At 38.4% G+C, this 22,220-nt stretch overlaps 1 protein-coding gene across 1 annotated transcript in view; it reads left to right on the top strand.

The window, feature by feature from the left end:
* Positions 1 to 22,220, top strand: part of CSMD1 (CUB and Sushi multiple domains 1) — a gene marked incomplete at its 3' end in the record, with an annotated part of 1,744,596 nt that overhangs the window by 1,496,772 nt on the left and 225,604 nt on the right. Inside the window, exon 26 of the mRNA XM_082863948.1 lies at positions 13,782 to 13,984. Coding sequence (XP_082720074.1) covers positions 13,782 to 13,984 — 203 coding nt within the window. The remainder of the gene's footprint in view (positions 1 to 13,781; positions 13,985 to 22,220) is intronic.

Genomic DNA, 22,220 nt, shown 5'->3' on the forward strand with positions numbered 1-22,220 from the left:
AAAAAAAGTAAGTACCTCAGTTAGCTTTGGCTGCGTAACAAGTGGGCCCCCGAAACTTAGTTGCTGCAAACGATGATTTATGTGCTCATGTCTTTGTGGGTTGCCCAGGCAGTTCTGGCTGGTTGGGGTGGGTGGTCTAGGAGGGCCTCATGCAGGTTTGGGGGGCTCAGCTGGATGGTTAAAGGCTGGGGTCTCTCCACTCCAGGTTCTGTTCCTTCAGGAAACTAATGATGGTAGAAGGTTCCTAGAAGCAAGAGATGGAGACTTTGCAAACTTTTGCTTGCATCACATTTGCTGATGTGCCATCTGCCAAAGCAGGTCTCAGGGGCAAGATAAAGTTTGAAGAAATATAATCCACTCCTTAATGGGAAGAGAATCAGTTATATTGAAAAGGTTCTGCATATAGAGGTGGAAGAGGTGTGTGATTATTTTATGATATTCCAAAGTAAGTTTGAAGGAGACCAAGAAAGTATTCCAATCTAAAGTTACACGTATAACAGAAAATCATGAAAATTCTCAGATGATTGTGCAAACATTTCAACAGAAAGTATTATTCTATTTCAGTCGATAGTCCTAAATGATGGTAATTTTTTTAATTAACAAGTAAACCAACAAAAAGTAAAATTCTCCATGTGCCAGTCAAAAGGCTGTGTCAAAACCACAGTACGGTAAAGCAAAAAGTAATTTCAAAATAAGCTGTTCTTTAATTATAGATCTTGATGAACAAGGAGAGAATGTACATTCTTTAGTCACGCCTCATAAAATCCCCTTTCTCCTCCCATTAACTCTCCTCTTTCATTATATTCTTTTGAAATCTCCCCGGAAAGTTAATTTTTTAAAAAACTCTGTACCCCACCTCCCAACAGCCTTAATCCACGTGCCTCTGTTCCTTTTCCTCTTCCCTGTGTTATTGCACTGACCAAAGACTAAAAGAATCCAGGCAACTCAACTCTGAAATATGTGAAGAAGCTGAAAGAGACAGGTGCAAAGCAGAAACCTCTTTCTGGGGCAAGTGGATACGTGAAAACATTTACAAACATTTACGAACTAGTGGGTTTTGTCCTTATTCACAAAAGGTTTGCCCAGCAAACTTAGTAAATTTATCATACTGCAACTTTATAACTTAGTAAAAAAGTGAAACGGGACAAGGAGGAGTGAGGCGACCTGCTGATTCCATTCAGTGTTGCTGTTTCTCATCAGGTGACTTCCATCCTCCCTGAAATTCACCAGACTTTCTTGAAGTTTGATCACATTTACATCTTGGGAGTGAGTTAAACTGACATGGCACAAACTATTACCACTTTCAAACCCTCCAAAAGAAATATTCTTACTATGTACAAGGAGCAAGGGAAGGAATTTAAAGCATGTAAATATTGCAAAAAACATTATTTTATAATAACTCATTTAAAACTTAACTTGTGTCATTAAGAAAAATGATTAATTAGGTAGTTATGGATCCATTGGGACACAAATAAGGCATATTTTAGGAACAGAATTTAAGAGTCTGTATTCTTCATAAAAATCAACATAATCACTTATCCAGTGAACTAAATAGAATTAAATACTACTTCTTAACTTTGAATTCCTGAACACTTGATCTGAATAATCCAAAAGCCATTACACTGAATTTGATTGTGAAAAATCCTAGGAATCATCTGTGATTCATAAAATGACTTTACATAAACAGGATATATTTCCTTTTAGGCTGATTTCAAAAGTTTCTATTTCTGACACATCTCCTTGTGATTTGTTTCCCAAGAATTGGAAAGAGCACTTGTTCCCCTAATGCAAACCAAGTGATGAATTCACTCTTTGCAGGTGAATGTAATACTTCATTAACATTTTAGTAAGAACAGAGAAAAGAAATTAATAAAGAATGAGTTGAAGTAATAAAAAATGTACAGCTTTTGCATGATGAACTGACTTTGTCATTTAACCGTTAATGTTCTAGAAAAGAAAAAAGACATTGCCTATACCACTTTATTGTTTGGGGAATTTTTTTCTTCTTGTAGGTATCTTTCAAGTTACTCAATTTGTAAACAGATCTTTTGCATTTAAGGCATAAAGCCCTTCATAATAAGGAAGTTAAGAAGCAAACATCAGTACTTGTAATTAATTTACTCCATCGGTATTCAACCTCATCCCAAAATGTTTCTGGTGATTTCTCTTCATTAAGAAAATATGTACTATTTTTAGTATGGCAATTTGGAAAATAACATACTTAAAAGTACATAATATACAATTTTAGGCTTAAAATGGTACTGATGCTAAGAAAAATAGGGCTTGGTCTTAGTTTGCATATTCTTTAGCTTAGTTTACTGAATTATTTCATTGGTATCATAGCCAGTATTTTATCTACATCGTTTGCTTGAAAATGAGGAATACATCAGTCATATAAACATGAGCCCAGGGTTTAATTTAAGTATTAAAAATTCTTAATATAAATGGAATTCATTACTATACATTCTATTATGATTTCTTTAAATGTCAGTGTTTTTCACTGTCAAAGAATAAATAAGGAACAAGATCTCGGAAATTATAAAAGGTCTGGTTTCAACACCTCAGGCCAGTTATTACTGGGCCTATTTTGATTTTTTGGAGGTCCAAAGCAATTTCTGATTGCATATTGCTGTAACTTTTTGTTCGAGGTAATAGAAGACCCCAGAATAGTTTTTGTTATAGGGCACTTGGGTCTGGAAGAGGTTTGTAATTTTAACACGCATACTATAAAGCAGTTACCAGACTTAAATTTAATTAAAAGTCTAATCACAAGACACTGCAGTAAATTTAGCCACATTAAGAGTTATATGTAAGCATGTGTCTGAGAGACCCAGTGCGTTTCACTGCTGAGCACAGCTGTAATTTATACAATAAAGGGAACAGCATTACAAACATCTTCAGCAAGCAGCATCAAGGCAGTGTTTTTCATAATCGTATGTGTATGTTGTTCCCTGGCTTTCATTGCTTTTCTGCAAGTGTAATTGTCTGGAAAACTCACTTTGAAAGTATTTCTGTTCCTAATTGTTCCCAGGAAATTGCATTTGGAGGTGTAGTTGAGGGGGATTTTATTAGAAAAGCTCATGCAGTATTGAAAACATGAGAGGCCTATCAAAAGTGTATCAAGATTGTCAAAACTGTCCACGTGCAGACTTTTAAAGAAAGTGAAATGTGGGATGTGATCCTGATCTCACCGCATCTGGCCAGATGGGCTGTAGAAAGATCGGGGGAGATGTGGTTTGGAGATCTAGGAATGTTTTAATTTATTTTTGACCAACCTTCAAGATCGCTGTGAGATACAGACTAAGCAGGAGAAGGACGGGCAAATGATTCCACTTCACTGGACATTTGTCTCCAAATGTGAGGTCGGCATGTAGTAAATGTGCTGGGAACATGAGTCGGGAGTCTTTTGCTGACAAGACAGACAGGCGTGGGGCCCGGAACCCAAGCACCTCAAACGCCCCTTTCCTGTCAGGGCCACAGCAGGGTATCCCGTCTATCTTTGTGGGTAAGGTGAGGAAATAACCGGTCAAGAGAATTCCAGCCATCCAAAGAAAAGAGAGCAGCAGCTCTTCAAAGTCTGCCCAGTGTCTGAGGCTGGGCTCTGGCCCTCCTTAGCTGGGGCTGTGGGAGCAGCTGCTGGGTTTAGGGAACCGGACCAGCTGCCTGCAGAGTGAGAGAGAGGGAGAACCCTGCAGGCACCCGCCACGGCGCAAGATCCTCATGCAGGCAATTTCAGTTACCCCGCTTCAGCTAAACAACGCCAGTGCCCCAAAACAGGATTCAGATTTCAGTTGCAGACTTACTGTGAAGAACTGCATGAAGGACAGACTTCTCTTTTAGCCCTTCAGCTCCCAGATCTCTGCATAAACAACAGAGGCACGTCATAGCCAGTTCCTCATCGCGTCACGTGCCTTCCCGAGGGGGATTGCTGCGCTCAGCTCAGCCACAGACAGCAGAGTGTGTCCTCATGTTGCTTCCTTGTCTCCCAGTGATAAACCCACTTGGCGTTTTACAAACACGGATAATCAAAAAGGGAACTGGCCATCGAAGATGAAAGTGTAGAAAGAATTGAAAAGTGGTAACACTGGAAGTGAAATTCCAATCACACATAAATGGAGCTTAGGAGAAGCAGTTGATGGTGGGGATGTTGGTATGGCTGCTGTTCCAGGGATGAACGCCTCACAGGCACAAGGCAGGCATGCCAATTTCAGGATTATTATCATCCCCCCTGGGCCTCTTTCTACTTCTTTATTCCCTATTTCTGTTAATGCCTGTCTTCCTCAGAATGGCTGGAGGTTTTAATTTTCAGTATTATCTTCTGCTCTTCCTTGTTTCTCCCTCACCAGTCTCCAGTATTTTCCCAACTGAACAAAACAAACAAACAGGTATTAATATATGTCTCACAGCATTCTTTTAGTGAACTACATTAAATTTCTTCATAATAGGCTCTGAGAAAAAATTAGTTGCATGCAAGCCAAATCCTTGTCAGCTCTACCCTTGTTTGTCTTTCTTCTTATCTGTGATTCCCAGTTCCTACTTCCCAGGCTCTTACTGTAATCTTCTCCCAGTGAGCCTTCCAAATCCGTCCTCCACCCTCTCCATCTCTGAGCCACCCCTTTGCTAATCAGAGAACATAAGCTCCTTAACCAGAACTGTAACACCCTCTCAACTTGGCGTCTGGTCCCCTACAGGTTTACCTCCGACGGCTCATATGCACGTTACATTTCAGCACAGATGAAGCGTGTATGAGTCTCCCGTCCCAACCTTGTCATCACAGCTCTCTCGACCTGTGCTCCCCGCAGTTTCTCCTTGTTGCCTCACCTCCAGATTCTTCCCATCTTTGGGGGCCCAGTTAAAAGGTCAACCTCTCAACAAGAATTTCATTCTTGTTATCTCATCTGAAAATAATCTGTGTTCTTCTCTGGACTCAGTGTTTGCCCTGCAGTTCCTTCCTTCTGAAGTAGGGTCATCACTTCATAGCAAGACATCCAGGCAGGCCTCTTAGTGTCAAGAGCTCCTCCCTCCTTCCCACACTCCTGTGATCACACATCTCAGTAATTCTACGTGGAGCCCCAGGTCTACTCTCCCACCAGTACTGCTGCTACTTCCCTAGTCCAGACCAGCATGACTCACTGGGCCTCTTCTCTGACCATCCTGCCAGGGCTGCCTCTCAACCACTGCTCCCACTCTAAGGAACATGTTTTATTTTTTTTCAATTAAACTATTAATTTTATATGGCTGAAAAATAAATGTATATCTAGACATCTTCAAAAGTATAAAAAAGAAAGGCATGCATTATCCCCATACTAGACATCATTGTTGCCATGTTCACATATGTCTTACATGGACCTTTGCGTATTCTACAGTGTGGGTGTCTATAATTAATTATTGTCTCTCTTGGTTATTTACATTATTTCTAATTTTCAATATTATACATAATAATATGGCAAATAGTATTGCAAGTAAAGCTTTGCCTCTTTTTATAATTAATACCTTAGAATAAATTCCCAGGAAAATTCTTTCTGGGTCAAATGGTTGAGACATTTTTGTGTGTCTTGATACAAATATTTCTATCAAATAAAGCTGATCATATCACTTACCCCCTTTAAAAAAAGTACATATTTCGTCTGCTCATTATGTGCAGAATCAATTCAAGTTCATTGTCATGACGTTCAAAGTTATTTATTTTCCCAATTTTTGAAATACTAGAAAAGTGTTGCAGAAAGATAAAAAGCCTGAAAAGTAGTTTGCTATAATCCTAGACACAAAATATAACTACAGTTTAAAATTTGGTATATATTTTTATAATTTCTTATGCAAACACACACACACACACCCATATATATATATAATATACATACATATATATACAGCTTGATTTATCTGTTTATCTACTTGTTTAATTATTTTTGAAAAATAGTATCATGCCTTAATATTATTCTGAAGATTTCCTTCAGTCAGTAAACATGGTCAAAGTTTTATATCCTTACTTGTAATTCCACCTCATTCTGTTTAGTCATGGAAGAAGATTCTATTGCCTGAATGCACCATAATTTATTTAAACTATACCCTATTGGGATATTTGCGTTGTTTTCAGTTTTTCACTATTATCAGCCATGCTACCATCCTCCCAATATATCACCTCGAGGGTACTTTCTACAATGAATTTCTAAAGCTGGACTTGCTGTGTATGCACATTTAAATTTGTATAGTTATTACCAAATTGCTTTTATGAAGAGTAGATATGGCTTCAACAGCATATGAAAAGGTAGGGTCTCCACAATGTCACTGAAACTGGATAAAGTGTTTATAATCTTTGCCAATCTGGTAGGAAAAAAATCTTTGCATCATTTTTTGTTATATTTGTAACTTTTGTATCTTTACATTTTTAGCATATTAATGAATGTATTTGTTCAGTCGCTTTTTGTCTCAATCTCTTTATTGAATTATCCTTCCTATTTCTCTCTGCCTGACAAAGCCCTTCCCAGACACCTTGAGGCAGAATTAAACACACCTGATGCTTTGTTCACATCTCTTAAAGCTTGTGACACTGTGCATTGCAAAGTGTATGTTTTTGTTTTTTTTTTCTTTCATGACTGTGTCTGAAATGACTAACAGTTCCTTCAGGATGATACTTTTTAAAATCAATTTTTAAACTTTCCCTACCTAGTGGTATGGTGTCTGCATATTGACTTTAATTATTTTTTTTAGAACGGAAAATGGCCATTTCTTTATCTGTTTAAATTTTGTTATATCATTTTTGTTGTTATTGAATTTACAAGGTATTTCCCAAATGGCAAAACTTACAGCATCAGGGTGAATCTTTTTTTGTCTGTGTAAGCTTCTCATTAACATATAACATAGGCGCATAAGACTATCCAAATGATAAGTATACAGCTTGTTTATAAAAATACCCCTTGTTACCAGCAACCAGATCAAAACCCACATTGTGCCCTTTGAGCTCCATTTAAACGATCCATTCTTAAGGATAATCACTATCCTAACTTCAGATAGATAATCGCTATCCTAATTTGAACTTTATAAAAATCGAATTATACAGTGTGATTAGTTTTGTGTCTTGATTTCCTCAACCTTCACTGCCACTGATACAGGTAAATTATTCCATTGCATGAATACACAATGATTTACTTATTTATTCCGAGCGTTGGTGGACGTGTGAATTGTTTTTACACAGATTAAGGTTATTGCAAATGACGTCGTGTTGGATATGCTTTCATGTATTATTTGGTGGATGTGTGCATATTTTTCTCTCAGGTGTACACCTGTACTCAGCTATGGTAGATACTGTCAAATGATTTCCCGAAGTGGTTAAACCAACACCACTCCCATCACAGTGTAGGTCACTCCCAGGTACCTCACCTTCCCCTGCACTAAGCATTGACTGTCTTTCCTTTTAGCCATTCTAGTGTGTAGTTGTTTTAATTTGCTTTTCCTTGGTGACTGATCAAGGCCATCACTTTTTTATATGTTTATTGGTCTCTTGACTATCCTCTTTTATAAATGTCAGTTGAAGAGTTTTGCTCATTTCTTTTTGCACTGGAATGCCTATCTTTTCCTTTTGATTAGTATATAGTTTTTATACATCTGAATGCAATCTTTTGTTGATTATATATTCACCAGCTATATTCTTATACTCAGTGGTCTTTTGGTTTCATAATGATGTCTTTTGGTAAAGACAGGTTTTCAGTTTCAGTGAGTCAAATTCATTTTGGCTCATTTTTCTTTTATGGTTAGTATATTTCTTATTCTTTAAGTTATATCAAATATTTTGGGGGGGGTTTCTTAGTGTTTTTGTGTCCAGTTTAAGAAATCCTGCCCTCCAAAGTTATAAAAAATATTATCTTAAGTTTTTTTTATAGGAGATCTATTTTATCTTCCACATTTATGTTTTCATTTCATCTGGTATTAACTTTTGTGTAAGGTATTAGGACGATGCAAGGAATCTTTTGTCCATAGTGCAGTTCAATTGACCATTTGTTGGAAAGTCAGTCTTTCTCCATTAACTGAAGTGCAGCCTTTGTTATAAACCAGATAATTATAATTACATGATTATATAATTATAGGCCTGTTTCTGAACTTCATTACATTGATCTATTTGTCCATCTAGTGCAATACCTTTCTATCTTAATCACTGAATTACTTAATAAGTACTGATATCTGGTACTGTATTCCTCCAGCTTTGTTCTTTTTCATGTAGATTGCCATGGCTATTCTTGACCCTTTGCATTTCCATATGAGTTTTAGAAACACTTGTTACTTTCTACAAGGAAGTTGCTAGGGTTTTAGCTGGAATCACATTATATCAATAGATCAGCTTAGGGAAACCTGACATCATTTCCAATTCTGAATTTTCTGATCTCTGATATAGTATATTGTCTCATTTATGTAGATCTTATATAATTTGCCTCAATAATGATAGTTTTCTGTGAGGAGCTCTTGTACATCTTTTGCTAGAATTATCCCTAGCTATAGCACACTTTTTGATGATAATGTAAATAGTATTTTTATTTCACTTTCTAGTTGTGACTGTTTTGTGAAAATAAATTATATTTTTATATTTATCTTGTATAAATAAATTCACTTATTAATTCTGAGTTCTTAGGTTTAAAATTTTTTTCTTTGTGAACAATCATGTTATCTACATTAATAAAAGATTGGTTTCCTTTTTTGTCAAATCTTTTGGCTTTGTCTTGCCTTGTTGCACTGGCTACAGTCACCAGAATAATGATTTGAAATGAATCTCATTGTCCTGGTCCCAATCTCAGAGACTAAACTTTTAATTATTTATTTATTTCAATAAATATATGTGAATTATATTTTAAAAACTCCATAATGGAAAAAATATTAAATTCTACCACCTAAAGATATAAAATTCAAAAACAACTATAGGAAATTATTGGAATTAATAAATGAAATTATTTATGCAAGGCAAGTAAAAAACATAGTGTTTTCTACATTTTTTTCACTTAGCAGTACTTTTTATGGACTTTTTACATATCAGTATTTACTGAACTTTTAATTCTTTTGTTGTTGGACATTTGTCCTGTTTTCAGTTTATCACCAATTTCAAAATATTTTGATAAATATAAGATGTATAGTTCTGTATGTTTGTCTATATTGGTTTCCTTGAGTCAATTTTAGTAATTTCTATTTTCTAGAAAACCATTTTATGCATAGTTTAAAATATATTGCCATAGATTTATATGCATAGTTATCGCTTAGATTCATTTCCTTTTTTCTTTCTTTCTTCACTAGTTTATATTTTTATCAACTACTCCATACACACAGTATAAATGTAAAATAATTCTGCAGTGATGGTTACAGAAAGCAGTAGTTCTCTACATCCCCTAAATCTCTAGTAGAATTGCTGGATGATGTGAATTTTGCATTTAATAAAAGCCTAATGTGTCTCGAGTAGCATTAGTAAAGGTCAGTGCATGCCTAGACACATTCTAGTAAGCCCAAGGACACCAAAGGTGGAGAAAAGATCCGAGAAACAGCTAAAAATAGGAAGATATATATTAGCTAGCCTGATAGAAGACTTCTTAACAATACAGCCCAAAAGAAAGAGGTATTTGAAGTACTAAAGGAAAATAACTGTCAACCTGGAATCTATATTCAAACAACCTGTCATTCCCTTGTAAGTGTTCCTATTATGCAATTACTGTTAACACACAAAATACTACTATTGGTTTAGGGATATATATTCACCAGACATATGTGATAGTTAAGAGGAACTTTTATCCAGCTAAGAATATAGCTTAATACAAACAAAATAAATAAATTATATGGAGACATTGGAAATTGCACAGCATGCCTCCTTTAACTCTTTATAACTCATAAATCAAACAGGTAACAAATTAGTAAGTTTACAGAGGATTTGAACCATGCAATTACTAAGCTTATTTTAAAAAGACATACAGCCTTCAACTAGAAAGTGCACATTCCGTTCAAGTAAATATGGAACATGTGCAAACATGATCACAAACTAATCAGTGAAAACAATAAAGCAGAGAATCACTTTTATACTCCACACCAAGACCAAAATGGAATAGAAATAGAAATCTGTAGCAAGAAGGAAAACACATGCTCAATTTTGAAAAGAAAAGACACATGATTAACAGCTTACTGTGAAATTTATAGCCTTAAATGCACATATTGGAAAAAGAAGATCGCTTGAAAATCAAGTTAAGCTCCAGCTAATGGAATTTGAAAAATGCTATCAGAGTAAATTCAAAGAAGTATAGTTGAAAAACAACAAATATAGTAAAAGAAATTAATGGAAGAAATAATATAGAGAATTACCAAACCCACGAACTGATTCTTGAAAAGGTATCATTGGTAGAAAAATAACTGACATATTATGATAGAATACAGGAGGCCCAAATAATTGACATTAGAAATGGAATTGAAATATACCCCTACAATAAGGATTACTTTTAGAAAATTTAAGAAAATCATAGATTATATTATACCAATACATAGGAAAAACCTTCCATCCAAAAGAAAAAAATGGAAATGGTCTGATTCATTTAATGAGGCTAAAATAACCTTCATATCACAAGAACAAGTAAAGAACAGGAAATAAAAATTAAGAGCTGAACTCTGTAATTACTCCCATTTTATATATTAAGAAAAATGACCTGTATGATCATCTAAATAGGTACAGAAAAAGTAGTTTAATAGAATTGAATACATGTTCATGATCAACAACATAAAGAGATAAAACGAAAACCTTCCTAGCGTAGTAAGTAGCAGGGATTTTTTCTTAAAACGATAAAGGGTATGTAACAAAATCCATCCACAAGAATATAATATAATATATAAACAGTAATAAAAGAGATGAAGAATGCATTACAGAAGTGGGCAATCATATGTGATCAGATAATTCAGAGTCCATGGTCCTATTCTCCACCTAAGACCTTTGATGATCTCATGTAGTCCCATGACTTAAGACCATTTATTTCCGAAGACACAGGTTTATTATTTCCTTTCAGAGTTCTCTCTGAAGCTCCAGGTTCGCATGAACAGCTGTCTGCTCAAGTCTCTACTCAATGTCCGGTAGGCATCTTGAATTTACAGGCCCAAAGCATAATCCCTGGTCTTCCCACCCCACAAACCTTTCCACCTGCACCCTTTCTCACCTCAGCCCGTGACCTCTCCACCTTTCTCATTTCTCAGGCAAAAACCTTCGAGTGACCTTGCATCCTCTCTTAATCATACATGGCTCACCCAGTCCTGTTTTCCCCACCTTCAAACCGTGCCCAGAATCTGACAACCTCTCAATACCTCCCCTGTCCAGCTCCTCTGAGTAACAGCCATCTGATTCTTGATTCTGCCTTGCCCTGTATAGCCTGTTGCCAACACAAGTGCAGAGCAATTATTTTTAAATCCCAGGTGGGATAACTTTTTTACCAAAAACACCACATTGGTCTGTCACCCAGGGTGAAAGCCAGAATCTTCAGAACAATCTACAAAACCCTGTGTGTTGCCCACCAGCCCCCTGCTTCCCCCTCCCCATCCACTACACCCGTTATTTCTCTGGCCTCAGTTTCCTTATCAGGCCCTCTCTCTGCTCTGGTTAAATTGGTGCCTGGATGGTCTCAAATGCTGAAACCATGCCCTCTGTGTCGGGCTTTTGCTGCGCTTCACTCTCCCCTCACACCAAGTATAACAACCCCTCCATCTCCTTCAAGTCTGCTCAAACCTCTGCTCACCAACATGGGTTAACCAACAACCCCATATAATACCTAAATCTCCCCCCATCCTCTGGTCCTGGCATGACCAGTGCTGCTTATTCTGCTCTGCTTTTTTCTTTCCTCAATGGCATTTACCACTTACTAAAATGCAGTCTTCTTTACTTATTTTTTGTGGTTGCTGTTTTTCGCTCATCTCCCCCATTACCAACCATGTAACCTCCATGAAGGCAGGGTTCTTCATTTAGTTCACTGATGTATCCAAAATTCCTAGAAGAGTGCCTGGTACATAGTCGGTGCTCAATAAGTGTTTGTTGAATGGCTGAACTATATTGAAAGGGGGTTGCCTTAGACTCACAAAAGGATGTTCAACCTCATGAATATTCAGGGAGATGTAACTTAAACATGATACCGTTCCACAACCATCAAATTTTCTCTTTTTACAACTATTTAAGTCTGATGTTATCAGGTATTGGTGAAGATGTGACAACACAGAGCCATTTGTACTTTATTGTGAGACTGTAAGAAGTTACAGTCACATGCTAGAACAACTTGGCCATTTCTCTTCTTGAGCCTAGAGGGACCCTAGGCTGAACACCATTTGTCATAATAAAATGCAGAAACTAACTATCTTTTGTTAGAGGACCAGACAAATGAAGCATTTCCTCATGCTTCTAAAGCGAGTTAACAAAATCTACATCTTTCAGTTTAGAGGAATTTCACCTTATGCTGAATATAAAAAGCAACTTGAAAATGATACAAGCACATACATGCCAAAATGACATCTAGCATGTAATTACTGTTAAACGCACAAAATAGTACTGTATGTTGTTTGGAGATAGGTATACTACATGAGCATATGAAAATTATAAAAATATAAATGAGAAGAGACCATCACGATTTCAGAATGTGGGGTGAGAGGAAAAACAAATGCATAAGTGGAGAGGCAGGGGAGTAGGACTGTGTCTATAAAATTTTATTTTTAAAAAAGATCTGAAGCAAATAAGGCAAAATGTTAACATTGGTGGTGGTAGGTATCTAAGTGTCTGCTATATTCTGTACTTCCCTCTATATTAAAAATATTTTAAATCAAACATTTAAAAATATACTACATTTTATATTTATGCAGGGTGAGATAGATATTTTCTTTGAATTTATAATATGCACAAAGTAAATAATTGGGATTTGTGTACCGTTTTTCGTATGTCATTTATTATGATTTTTCTCTCTTACAATTTTGTGCAGTAAGCAGTGAGTGAAAAACAATGAATGAAAGCATTCAGCAAATACAGATGATTTTTGTTGATTTTAAACTGTTTTATCTGTCCGAATTGCCGTAAATAGAATTACAGGTCTGCTGCCGTCACTGAAAGAGCTTCCTCTGACATAGAGATTTTAAGTTGCTTTGATATCTGTAAATGTGATAGAAGTATGTTAAAATGTTATGAAGAAAGGAGTTTATACTACACATTTCTGCCTTTGTGTTGGTATTTCAAATAATGTATTTTTTCCGAAAATAAAATGTACAGAAACAAACACAACATAAGCTGAGATCATTCGGATACAGGTACACAATATCCTCCTGCTGTAAACATCATCTCTGCCAGCGTTTCTGTCCTGGCATGGATGCTACCACCTAGTGGGGCATTTCAGGAACAACACTGATACCACACGCATTAAAATCCGACGTCTGTTAGCTTAAAACAAAGCTGTATCAGACCCGGCTTTGATTTGTGTGCCCGAGAAAGCTTTGAATTGTAAAAAGAGCTGACAGTCTCAAAAGGCCTGGTTTCATCCTTAAACACACAGCTCAGCATAGAGCTCCGTGGTCTCACTGTATCCATCACAGACAGAAGTAGGTGCTTCTGTTTTCTGATGTGCACGAGTGAATCCACTTCTGTGAGGCTCCAGGCTCATCCATAACTGTCAGACAAGGAAAGGCACATTGGGGTGGGGTTTGGTGTGGGTGAAGCGGGCTGGTGTGTACCCGAGTTTTGTGCTGGGGTGTCCTCACTGGGCGGGAGGGGCCTTTCAGTCACCGTACCAGCTGTGCTCTCCTTGCAGCCTCCACTTCATCGTGTTTGACACGGAGCTGGCCCATGACATCCTGAAGGTGTGGGACGGGCCGGTGGACAGCGCCATCCTGCTGAAGGAGTGGAGCGGCTCAGCACTGCCCGAGGACATTCACAGCACCTTCAATTCGCTCACTCTGCAGTTCGACAGCGACTTCTTCATCAGCAAGTCCGGCTTCTCCATCCAGTTCTCAAGTAGGTGCACGGCCCCCTTCTTCGTGATCTGGACACTGGGAGACAGATCCGCATCTGTGTCTTAAGGTTCCCTGGACAAGGGTGTACCTTTTGTTGAGCAAAATACACAATTTTGAAAACACCTATCAAGAGAATGGTTTGTCTTGGGAAATTCTGTTCATTCTCAGATGGGGATAGACAGTGGCTCTCCTTAGTTATGGGGGAAAAACAACTTACTTTAAAGGTTTGAGTTAATCAGTAAATATTTAAACTTGGGCCCAGGACAGATGTGGGTCTCTACCGGGAGGTCAAGTTTATCTTTGGTGCCCCCCGCCACACCCAGCACCAGCGCCAGGCTCCCTCACTCTCTGGTTGGTGCCAGGAAGTCTTGATGTCTCCAGGCTGCTTCAGTTTTCTGCTTTCAACTTCCCTGAATAGAAGGGCCCTGCATTTTTTCTCTCCTTAGGGCTGATGTTTCAAATAGCTTATGTAGGAATAGTAATCTCTGCAGGATTTAGTGGGCACCACGTTTGCACTTTGAAGCTGTTACCTCTTGACGATGGTTCCCACCTTCACTGTCTAGCCCATTTTTAAGGAACAGTTTCCTGAGAAGGAAGGGGTGGAGATGTTTTGTGGCAGTTCCGTCTTTGCGAACCCTTCAAATTGCACCGTGTAGAGGTGTCATATAATGTGGTAGCACCCAGGGTCAGCCGTCGTCGTAAAACTAGCAGAATTTGCACATAAACATATTCTGGCTCAGTTTATCTCTGGGCAGGTCACTGGTGAGCCATATTTAGGATTTACATGAGTAAATGGACTTAGGTCAATTTGATGCTTTAAAAGGTTGGTAATAAAATTAAGGTTAAAGTCTGCACAGTTTCTTACCTCTGGTTCGCTGTGCTTTGAGGCAGTAGTTTGTGAATATGTGTTCATGGAATAGAATCTCTACGTGGTAAAATTTTCACTGGTTTATGGCAAAAATATCAAGGTAAGTTTGCTTCTGCTATCCTGCCTTGGGAAAAAAATGTTTTTTATTCCAAGGTTATATCATTTTTGCTCTTTTTTGTGAGATAAATATGGCCTCCATCTTTAGAAATTGTGGTAAGAGTAGGTGAAAGATGTGTGATGTAATGTCCTTGTTTAGCAAAATGAAAAAGTTGGTACCATTTTGAGGTTATGTTTGTTTTCCTTTCCTACCCATTCTATACTCTCCTGGCCTTGGTTTCTTTTTCTTTTTCTTTTTAATAGAATTTATTCTTTAGAGCAGTTTTAGGTTCACAGCAAATCACATGCATTTAAGGTTCCTCCATGTCTTTTCACAGCTTGGTAGCTCATTTCTTTTTAGTGCTGAATAGTATTCTGTTGTCTGGATGTATCACTGTTTATTTATCCATCACCTACTGAAGGACATCTTGGTTGCTTCCAACTTTTGGCAATTATGAATAAAACTGCTATAAACATTTGCATGTAGGTTTTTGTGTGGACATAAGTTTTTAATTTCTTTGCGTAAATACCAAAGAGTGTGATTGCTATATTATATGGTAAGAGTATGTTGTTTTGTTCCTGGCCTTTTAAAATCTTCCCTTTTTAAAAATTCATGTGGAACCAAGAAACCACTTATTTTTCTATATTCCTCATGATTTTCTCTTTGAAAAGACATCTTCCTAGTTTGGGTTAAAGACAAAGGAGAATCCTTTATTATAGTTATTTGAGAGCATAGACATTTATGTTCTAAATTTATAATTATACAAATAATATACTTAACTGACATATTGATGCTTAGGAGGTGATAAACATGAACACGCCCATTAAAGTTCCTACAGAAATGAAACTTGCTTAATTTTTTTCACTTGGTTTTCCAAGTGTTCTAGTTTGAACCATACAGAATTGACATTTTTGCAGATAAAAAATGGTTGAATGTTAGCATTTTCATATGGTTTAACATAGCATTTAGTATGCACTTTGGGAAATACCATTTGAAAATAAAATGTTGACTCTGAGGCTTTTGTATGAATGGGTTTCTGCATGGTCTTTAAAACTCTATGGGAAGGAAAAAACAAGATATAAAAACTTTGCTTGGCATAATTTAGAAAAACTTGGCCTGAATTGTGATGCTGAAAATTTGGGTTTCTCTCTTGATCTCTAGAGATTTGAAACTGACCTATCTCTTTCTTTATTGCTTTATTTGTGAATTGAAGATATTGCACCAAATTCTAAGCACTTGCATCATGTATTTTCCCTTTGCCTTTTTAGATCTACTCTCCACCATTTCTCAATCTACTCTGATCCTAGTGGTGGACATGTGTGGACTATGTTCTGTGCCCTCTGCCTGGGTTCCTCCAGTGGGGGGCTCGGGCAGGAGATGAGAGGTGCAGGGAGGAGAGCGGTGTCAGAGTGTGATACCTCCCTATCAGATTCCCTCAACCAAAGCTCACTATTTTTCTCAAGAAGCCATATCCATACATGTCCCTTTCCAGGTTTCTGTAACCAACTCCCAGTGACCACACTTCTACCTGGGCTTCTCCAAACCCAACATTTGTAAAGAAACCCTCTCAAATGATCTATGGGAAGTGTGTCATATGTTTTGTGTTGGATCCTAAATGATACAGTTCCCAAAGGAACATCGTCAAGCCCGTGAAACTGACATTCCTATGTCCCAGGAACCCCCTTCAGCAATGGCAAGCTGGGATATCTGGTCAACCTCCCTACACCCATGACCAATGTGCCACTCTCCACTCCTGCAATTCTGAGCCATCCTTTCCCCACTGGAGAATCCAGCCATGAAACTAGATCAGGCTAGAGTCTTTCTAAACCAAAGGCTTGAATCTCCTTGAAACATGCAAAAGAGCCTATCCCTCCAGCTCAAGAAGCCTTGCTGCTCCTCTGTAGGTGGAAGGCAGGAAAAGCCCATTTATTTGTCTTTATGATCCTGGGACTTAAAAAAAAGAGGTACTTTATGTGTAAGTTGGATTGTGCTGCCATTCCTAAGACAAGCTAATGTTAGAATTTGAAGTATTAGCACTTATCTATGATTTCAAAATAAAATAATGAAACTTCAGTATTTTCCTCAAATAATTGATACTTTGAGTATGACCTTTGTTGCAAAGCAAAAATGACATGTATTCAATAGTATTAAATTAGTTTTCTTGGTAAACCATTTTAACTTGATAGTATGCCAATACTACGTGAACTTCGCATTGTAGATGTAACTTAGTTATTGGAGGAAAAGCCCTTATTTGAACATTCGTTTTCTTAGAGACACTTGAATGATCAGACTTTTCTCAATACAGTTAAAGTGTAAGGATTTAACATCAATGTCACCCTCCCTCTCAGTCACATAATCCATACCTGGTTGTGGCTTTTTAATTTTGACAATTTCTCTATTATTAGAACACCTTCTTTAACTGCCTTCCATCTCCCCATCCCCTCTTGGTCCTCCTTCTTCCAGTGGCCACTCCATTATAGTCTTTTTTCTGGTTCTCATCTTTCCTTCCCCGAGCTGTAAAGGTTGGATTTCACTAGGGCCCATCCTCATGTCTCTTTCTGTCCATCAGTACTGACTCCTCAGGTTCCATCGGTCAGCCTTCCAAGACCTCTCCCCTGAGTACCCGAGGTCTCCCTCCAACTTGATGTGGGGATAGAAAGCAGAGGACATACCATATGAAACGTGACCACATTTCCAATCCTCTCCTTTCTCAAACCTGGTTTCCTTCAAGCTTTCCCATCTCGGTGAATGTCAGCTGCATTCTGAGTCGCCCCTTTATCTTCCACCCCACATATAATCCAGCATCAGATTCAGTAGGGTCCATATTCAAAATCCCACATCTCTCCACCTGTACCCCTACCACCTTGATCTGGGTCCTTCCACACTGGACTGAGCTTCCATGGCTTACAGACTGGCTTCATCTCCCCGCTCTTGTCCATTTACGATCTTACCTGACCAGAGGAACCAGGATGGGTCTTAATGAGGCACCTTGCTCTGGTCAGAACTCTCCACTGGCTTCCCATCTCAGCCAGAGAGAGTTCTGATTCTCCCCGTTGCCAAAATAAAGGCTATAAAAGCCTGTATGCAAACTTATGCAAAACTCTACATTTTCAGTTTTCATCCTTAATTACTGCCCTCCACCCTGTCAACCACCCTGTAACATACACACCAGCAAGAGGCGTGTATGTATTTGTATGCACGTATTTGGTATATGTTCATTTTACACACTGCTCTTGGCTTTTTCCTCTTTGCTTGTTTAATGAATCCACATGTGGACACACCATCTTTTAAGACCCCTTTAGCAGAATTAATGACATTGTCACTTACAGTGCCCAAATTCAGTGCTCATATTTCTGAGACAGTGTTTATCCCATCATGTGTGAGCATCCTACTTGCAGTCTACGGGACTAAGTTCCTGGAGGGCAGAATGTCTAGAACATGACCTACACTCAGTGGTTAAAAATTGTTTTCTAATCAAATATGCTTGAAAACTTTCCAACGATGCGAATCTTGAAAATATTAGGATGATTTTGATTGTGTGACAAACACTATGTCATGCACCAAAAAGGATGTTTCATTACTGATTTCAGCTTCATTCAAAGATGTTAATAGAAAAGGCTTTAATAATAAAGATTCTTTCAGTTCTGAGTTAGTTTCTGTCCAGTGTTAATGGTCTTTATATGACATTTATTATCAGAAGTAGTGGACAGTATAGACTGTGTTTTCACTGGTAAAAAAACGCATTAGACAGATTTAGTAACATGTATGCATCTTTATTGACCTTTTAAGTTTTATAATTCTTTATACATTTATTTATCCTTCCTTAATGTTTTGATACCAGTTGGAAACAAAGCAGACTATTTTCATTTTACAAAGATTAATACCCATGTTTTAGTTTAAATGAACATAGTTTAATCTATTATTTGATAAATTTCCTTATTTCATTAAAAAAAGATCATTATTTTCCCTGCTTTATAATAATCTTGGGAGAAGAACAACTGCTTGCTGGGGTGTGGGGATATTGATTCTTAGCCCCAGTGCTATGTGCCTGTGTGCAGGCTTAATGGCCACTGAGGGAGCAGCTGCACACCACACCCTTCCTTATGTGTGTGTTTACCTTCCCTTTGCTGTAAGACATTTTCTCCACTAGAAAAATGAACTGTTGGTGCTCACAGGATATTCAAACCCCATTCAAGGTCCATTGTCCTGCCAGCTGCACACAGCATGTAAAACATGAGAATAAGAACTGACTAGTGCAATTATGTTAATTGTAATCAGCCTAACACTTTTCATTAAAGTTTAATTACTATTTAATCATGCATAAAATGTAAGAAAATGGAGTTCGGCTCACAAAACTGACCTTTACTCTAGGGGTTAAATAAACTTCAGCTGAGCCTCTAGTGGTCCGAACTCTCAGCTCTCCCACTCTAGGGAGAACGGCTCCAGGGCGACCTTGCACCCTCAGATTCCATGAGATGGACTTCCCTGTAAATAATGGTCCTAACTTAGCGGCTACATAACATCCCTTCCTAATTTACTTTATTGAAGGATAATTTAATAGGTACATTTTCATTAAAAAAAATCATTTGTTGTTCAAAACAAGAGAGACCCTTGGGGCTGCCAGTTGCTGAGCAGAGTGGGATTGTTTATAGGAGAGAACCGGCCATAGAGCCCGGGCGCCTGTACCAAGTTTCTGCGCAGAGACAGGACACAGCAGGTGCAGCTAGACTGCTCACCCCTTGCTCTCTTGGGACTCCCCTTGTGGGGCTGATGGAAAACTGATTGTATGTTCTTATCATTGGCCACTCACACCCAGAGAGGCCAAAGAGTTTTATCCACCTTTGATTACTCGCACCCAGCTCATAACAGGGGTAGAACTGGTGTGTGTTGAATTATTGAGACTAAGATGCTAGCTTATTTAGAATTTAGTTTAAATTCTAAATCCTGGATTCCACAGAGTGTTGGGGTATTAGCTGTGGTTGGCTTTGTCTAATACTAACAAGATTGATAACAAGAGGAACAGAGAAAAACAGGACACATAATGGCATCTTCCCTATTCTTGGGGACGTACCTTTTTTCCCCTCCAGTTTTATTGAAATATAACTGACTTATTGCATATGTGGAATCTAAGAAACAAAGCAAACTAGTGAATATAAAAAAAAGAAACAGGAACAGACTCACCAGTAGAGAGAACAAACTAGTGGTTACCAGTGGGGAGAGGGAAGGGGGAGGGGCACGACAGGGTAGGGGGTTAAGAGGCACAAACAATTATATATAACATAGATAAGCCACAAAGATATGTACAACACAGGGAAATAAAGCCATTGTTTTGTAACAACGTTAAATGGAGTATAATCTATAAAAATATTGAATCACTGTGTTGTACACCTGAAACTAACATATTCAGTAATACCGTAAATCAACTATACCTCAATTTTAAAAAATAATAAAATAATTGATACAGAGAAATGTGTAAGTTTAAGGTGTACAGCGTGTTGATTTGATACATTTAGAGACTAAAAAGTGATCACCACTGTGGTTCATACCACATCACATCACATAATTACCACTGCTTTTTGGTGGTGAGAACACTGAAGAGCTACTATCTTAGCAACTTTCAGGTATATAAGGCAGTGTTCTTAACTGTAGTCACCATGCTGTACGTGACTTATTTATCTTGTTACTGGAGGTTTGTGCCCTTTGACCAACACCTCCCCATTCACCCCCACCCCCCCCCAGCCCCTGATAACCACCATTCTACTCGCTGATTCTATGAATTCAGCTTTTGCAGATTCCACATATGTGCTATCATACAGTATTTGTCTTTCTCTTCCTGACATCCCACATAGCATAATGCCCTTGAGGTCCATCCATGTTGTAGCAAATGGCAGGATTTCCTTCTTTTTCATGAGTGAATAACAGTCCAGTGTGTGTGTGTGTGTGTGTGTGTGTGTGTGCATGTACTGCATCTTCTTTATCCATTCATCTGTAGATAGACACTTAGGTTGTTTCCATACCTTGGCTATTGTGAATAGTGCTGCAGTGGACATGGGGGTGCGGGTATCTCTTTGAGATCCTGTTTTCATTCCCTTTGATCTTATGTGCAGAAGTGGGATTGCTGGATCATATGGTAGCTCTATTTTTAAGTTTTTGAGGAACCTCCTCACTGTGTTCCACAGTGGCTACACCAATTAGCATTCCCGCCAACAGTGCACAAAGGGTTCCCTTTCCTTGAGGATGTATCTAATACTTACTGTGAAAGAGATCTCAACCCTTTTCTATAAAACTACTAGTGGGAGTATCATCTGTACCTACCTTTCTGCTAATCTAAATCTTACTCCTACTGAAAGCTCATAAATCATTCCTCAGGCAGCAGTGATTTCTGTGGGGAGTCCCAGCACGGCCCCCCTCCCCCAGGACCGCGGATGTAACTGTCAATCAGCACAGTGCAGTAGGCAGAGTTATGCTACCTCGCTTGAATGAGAAGGGAATGCTTCTAAATTTTACAGACTGAATTATGATAATGTCTTTAAAAGCATGTCATTCAGAAATAAGTTGAGTCAATGAGGAGAACATAGAAAATTTGAATCACTGTGACAAATATTGAGATAAGCATCTGACCACACCCTGCCCAGGTCACCCTTGTCCTCATAATTTGTGTGAACACATTGGTGTAATAATGAGGAATTAATGAACTAACCACTCATTCATTCATCCATGTATTACTTTATTTATTCACCAACCAATATTGAACTGCTTCCCGCTGTGCTCCTGATCAGTGCTGGCGTTGGGGATCCAGTGCTAATAAGGCAGACGTTGCCCGGTCTTCATAAAAGTTATGGGGAAACATGCCATTCACCTAGAATCTCCTTGTCTCTGTCCGCCTCCTCTGGACGGCCCACCTGGTGAGGACCCTGGTCTGCTTCCCTGCAGCTCCGGGATGTGTCCTCCACCTTCCCTGGGGTGACGCCCACCTCTGAGGTCTTCAGCTACTGCTTGACGCCCTGCGGTCTCCACTCTACTCCACCAGCCATCTTGGGAGAGTGCACTGCATCCTGCTTCACCTTCAGTCGGCAAAGCTGAACTGGAACGTGCTGCTCCATTCCCACAACTGATCTTTCCATCTCCACTTCGCCGCCTGTGTCGGTTCTTAGTGCTTTACTGGGGCGTCTAGGCTGTCGCTGTTCTCCCTTCTATTGGTTCCTCCTAAATTCCCGATACTTCTTTTCTGTCTTCAGCCATTTTATCCTTAAAATCAAGTCTCTTACCATG

This window comes from Leucopleurus acutus (genome assembly GCF_964270905.1).
Source record: "Leucopleurus acutus genome assembly, chromosome: 21".
Taxonomy (NCBI): Eukaryota; Metazoa; Chordata; class Mammalia; order Artiodactyla; family Delphinidae; genus Leucopleurus; species Leucopleurus acutus.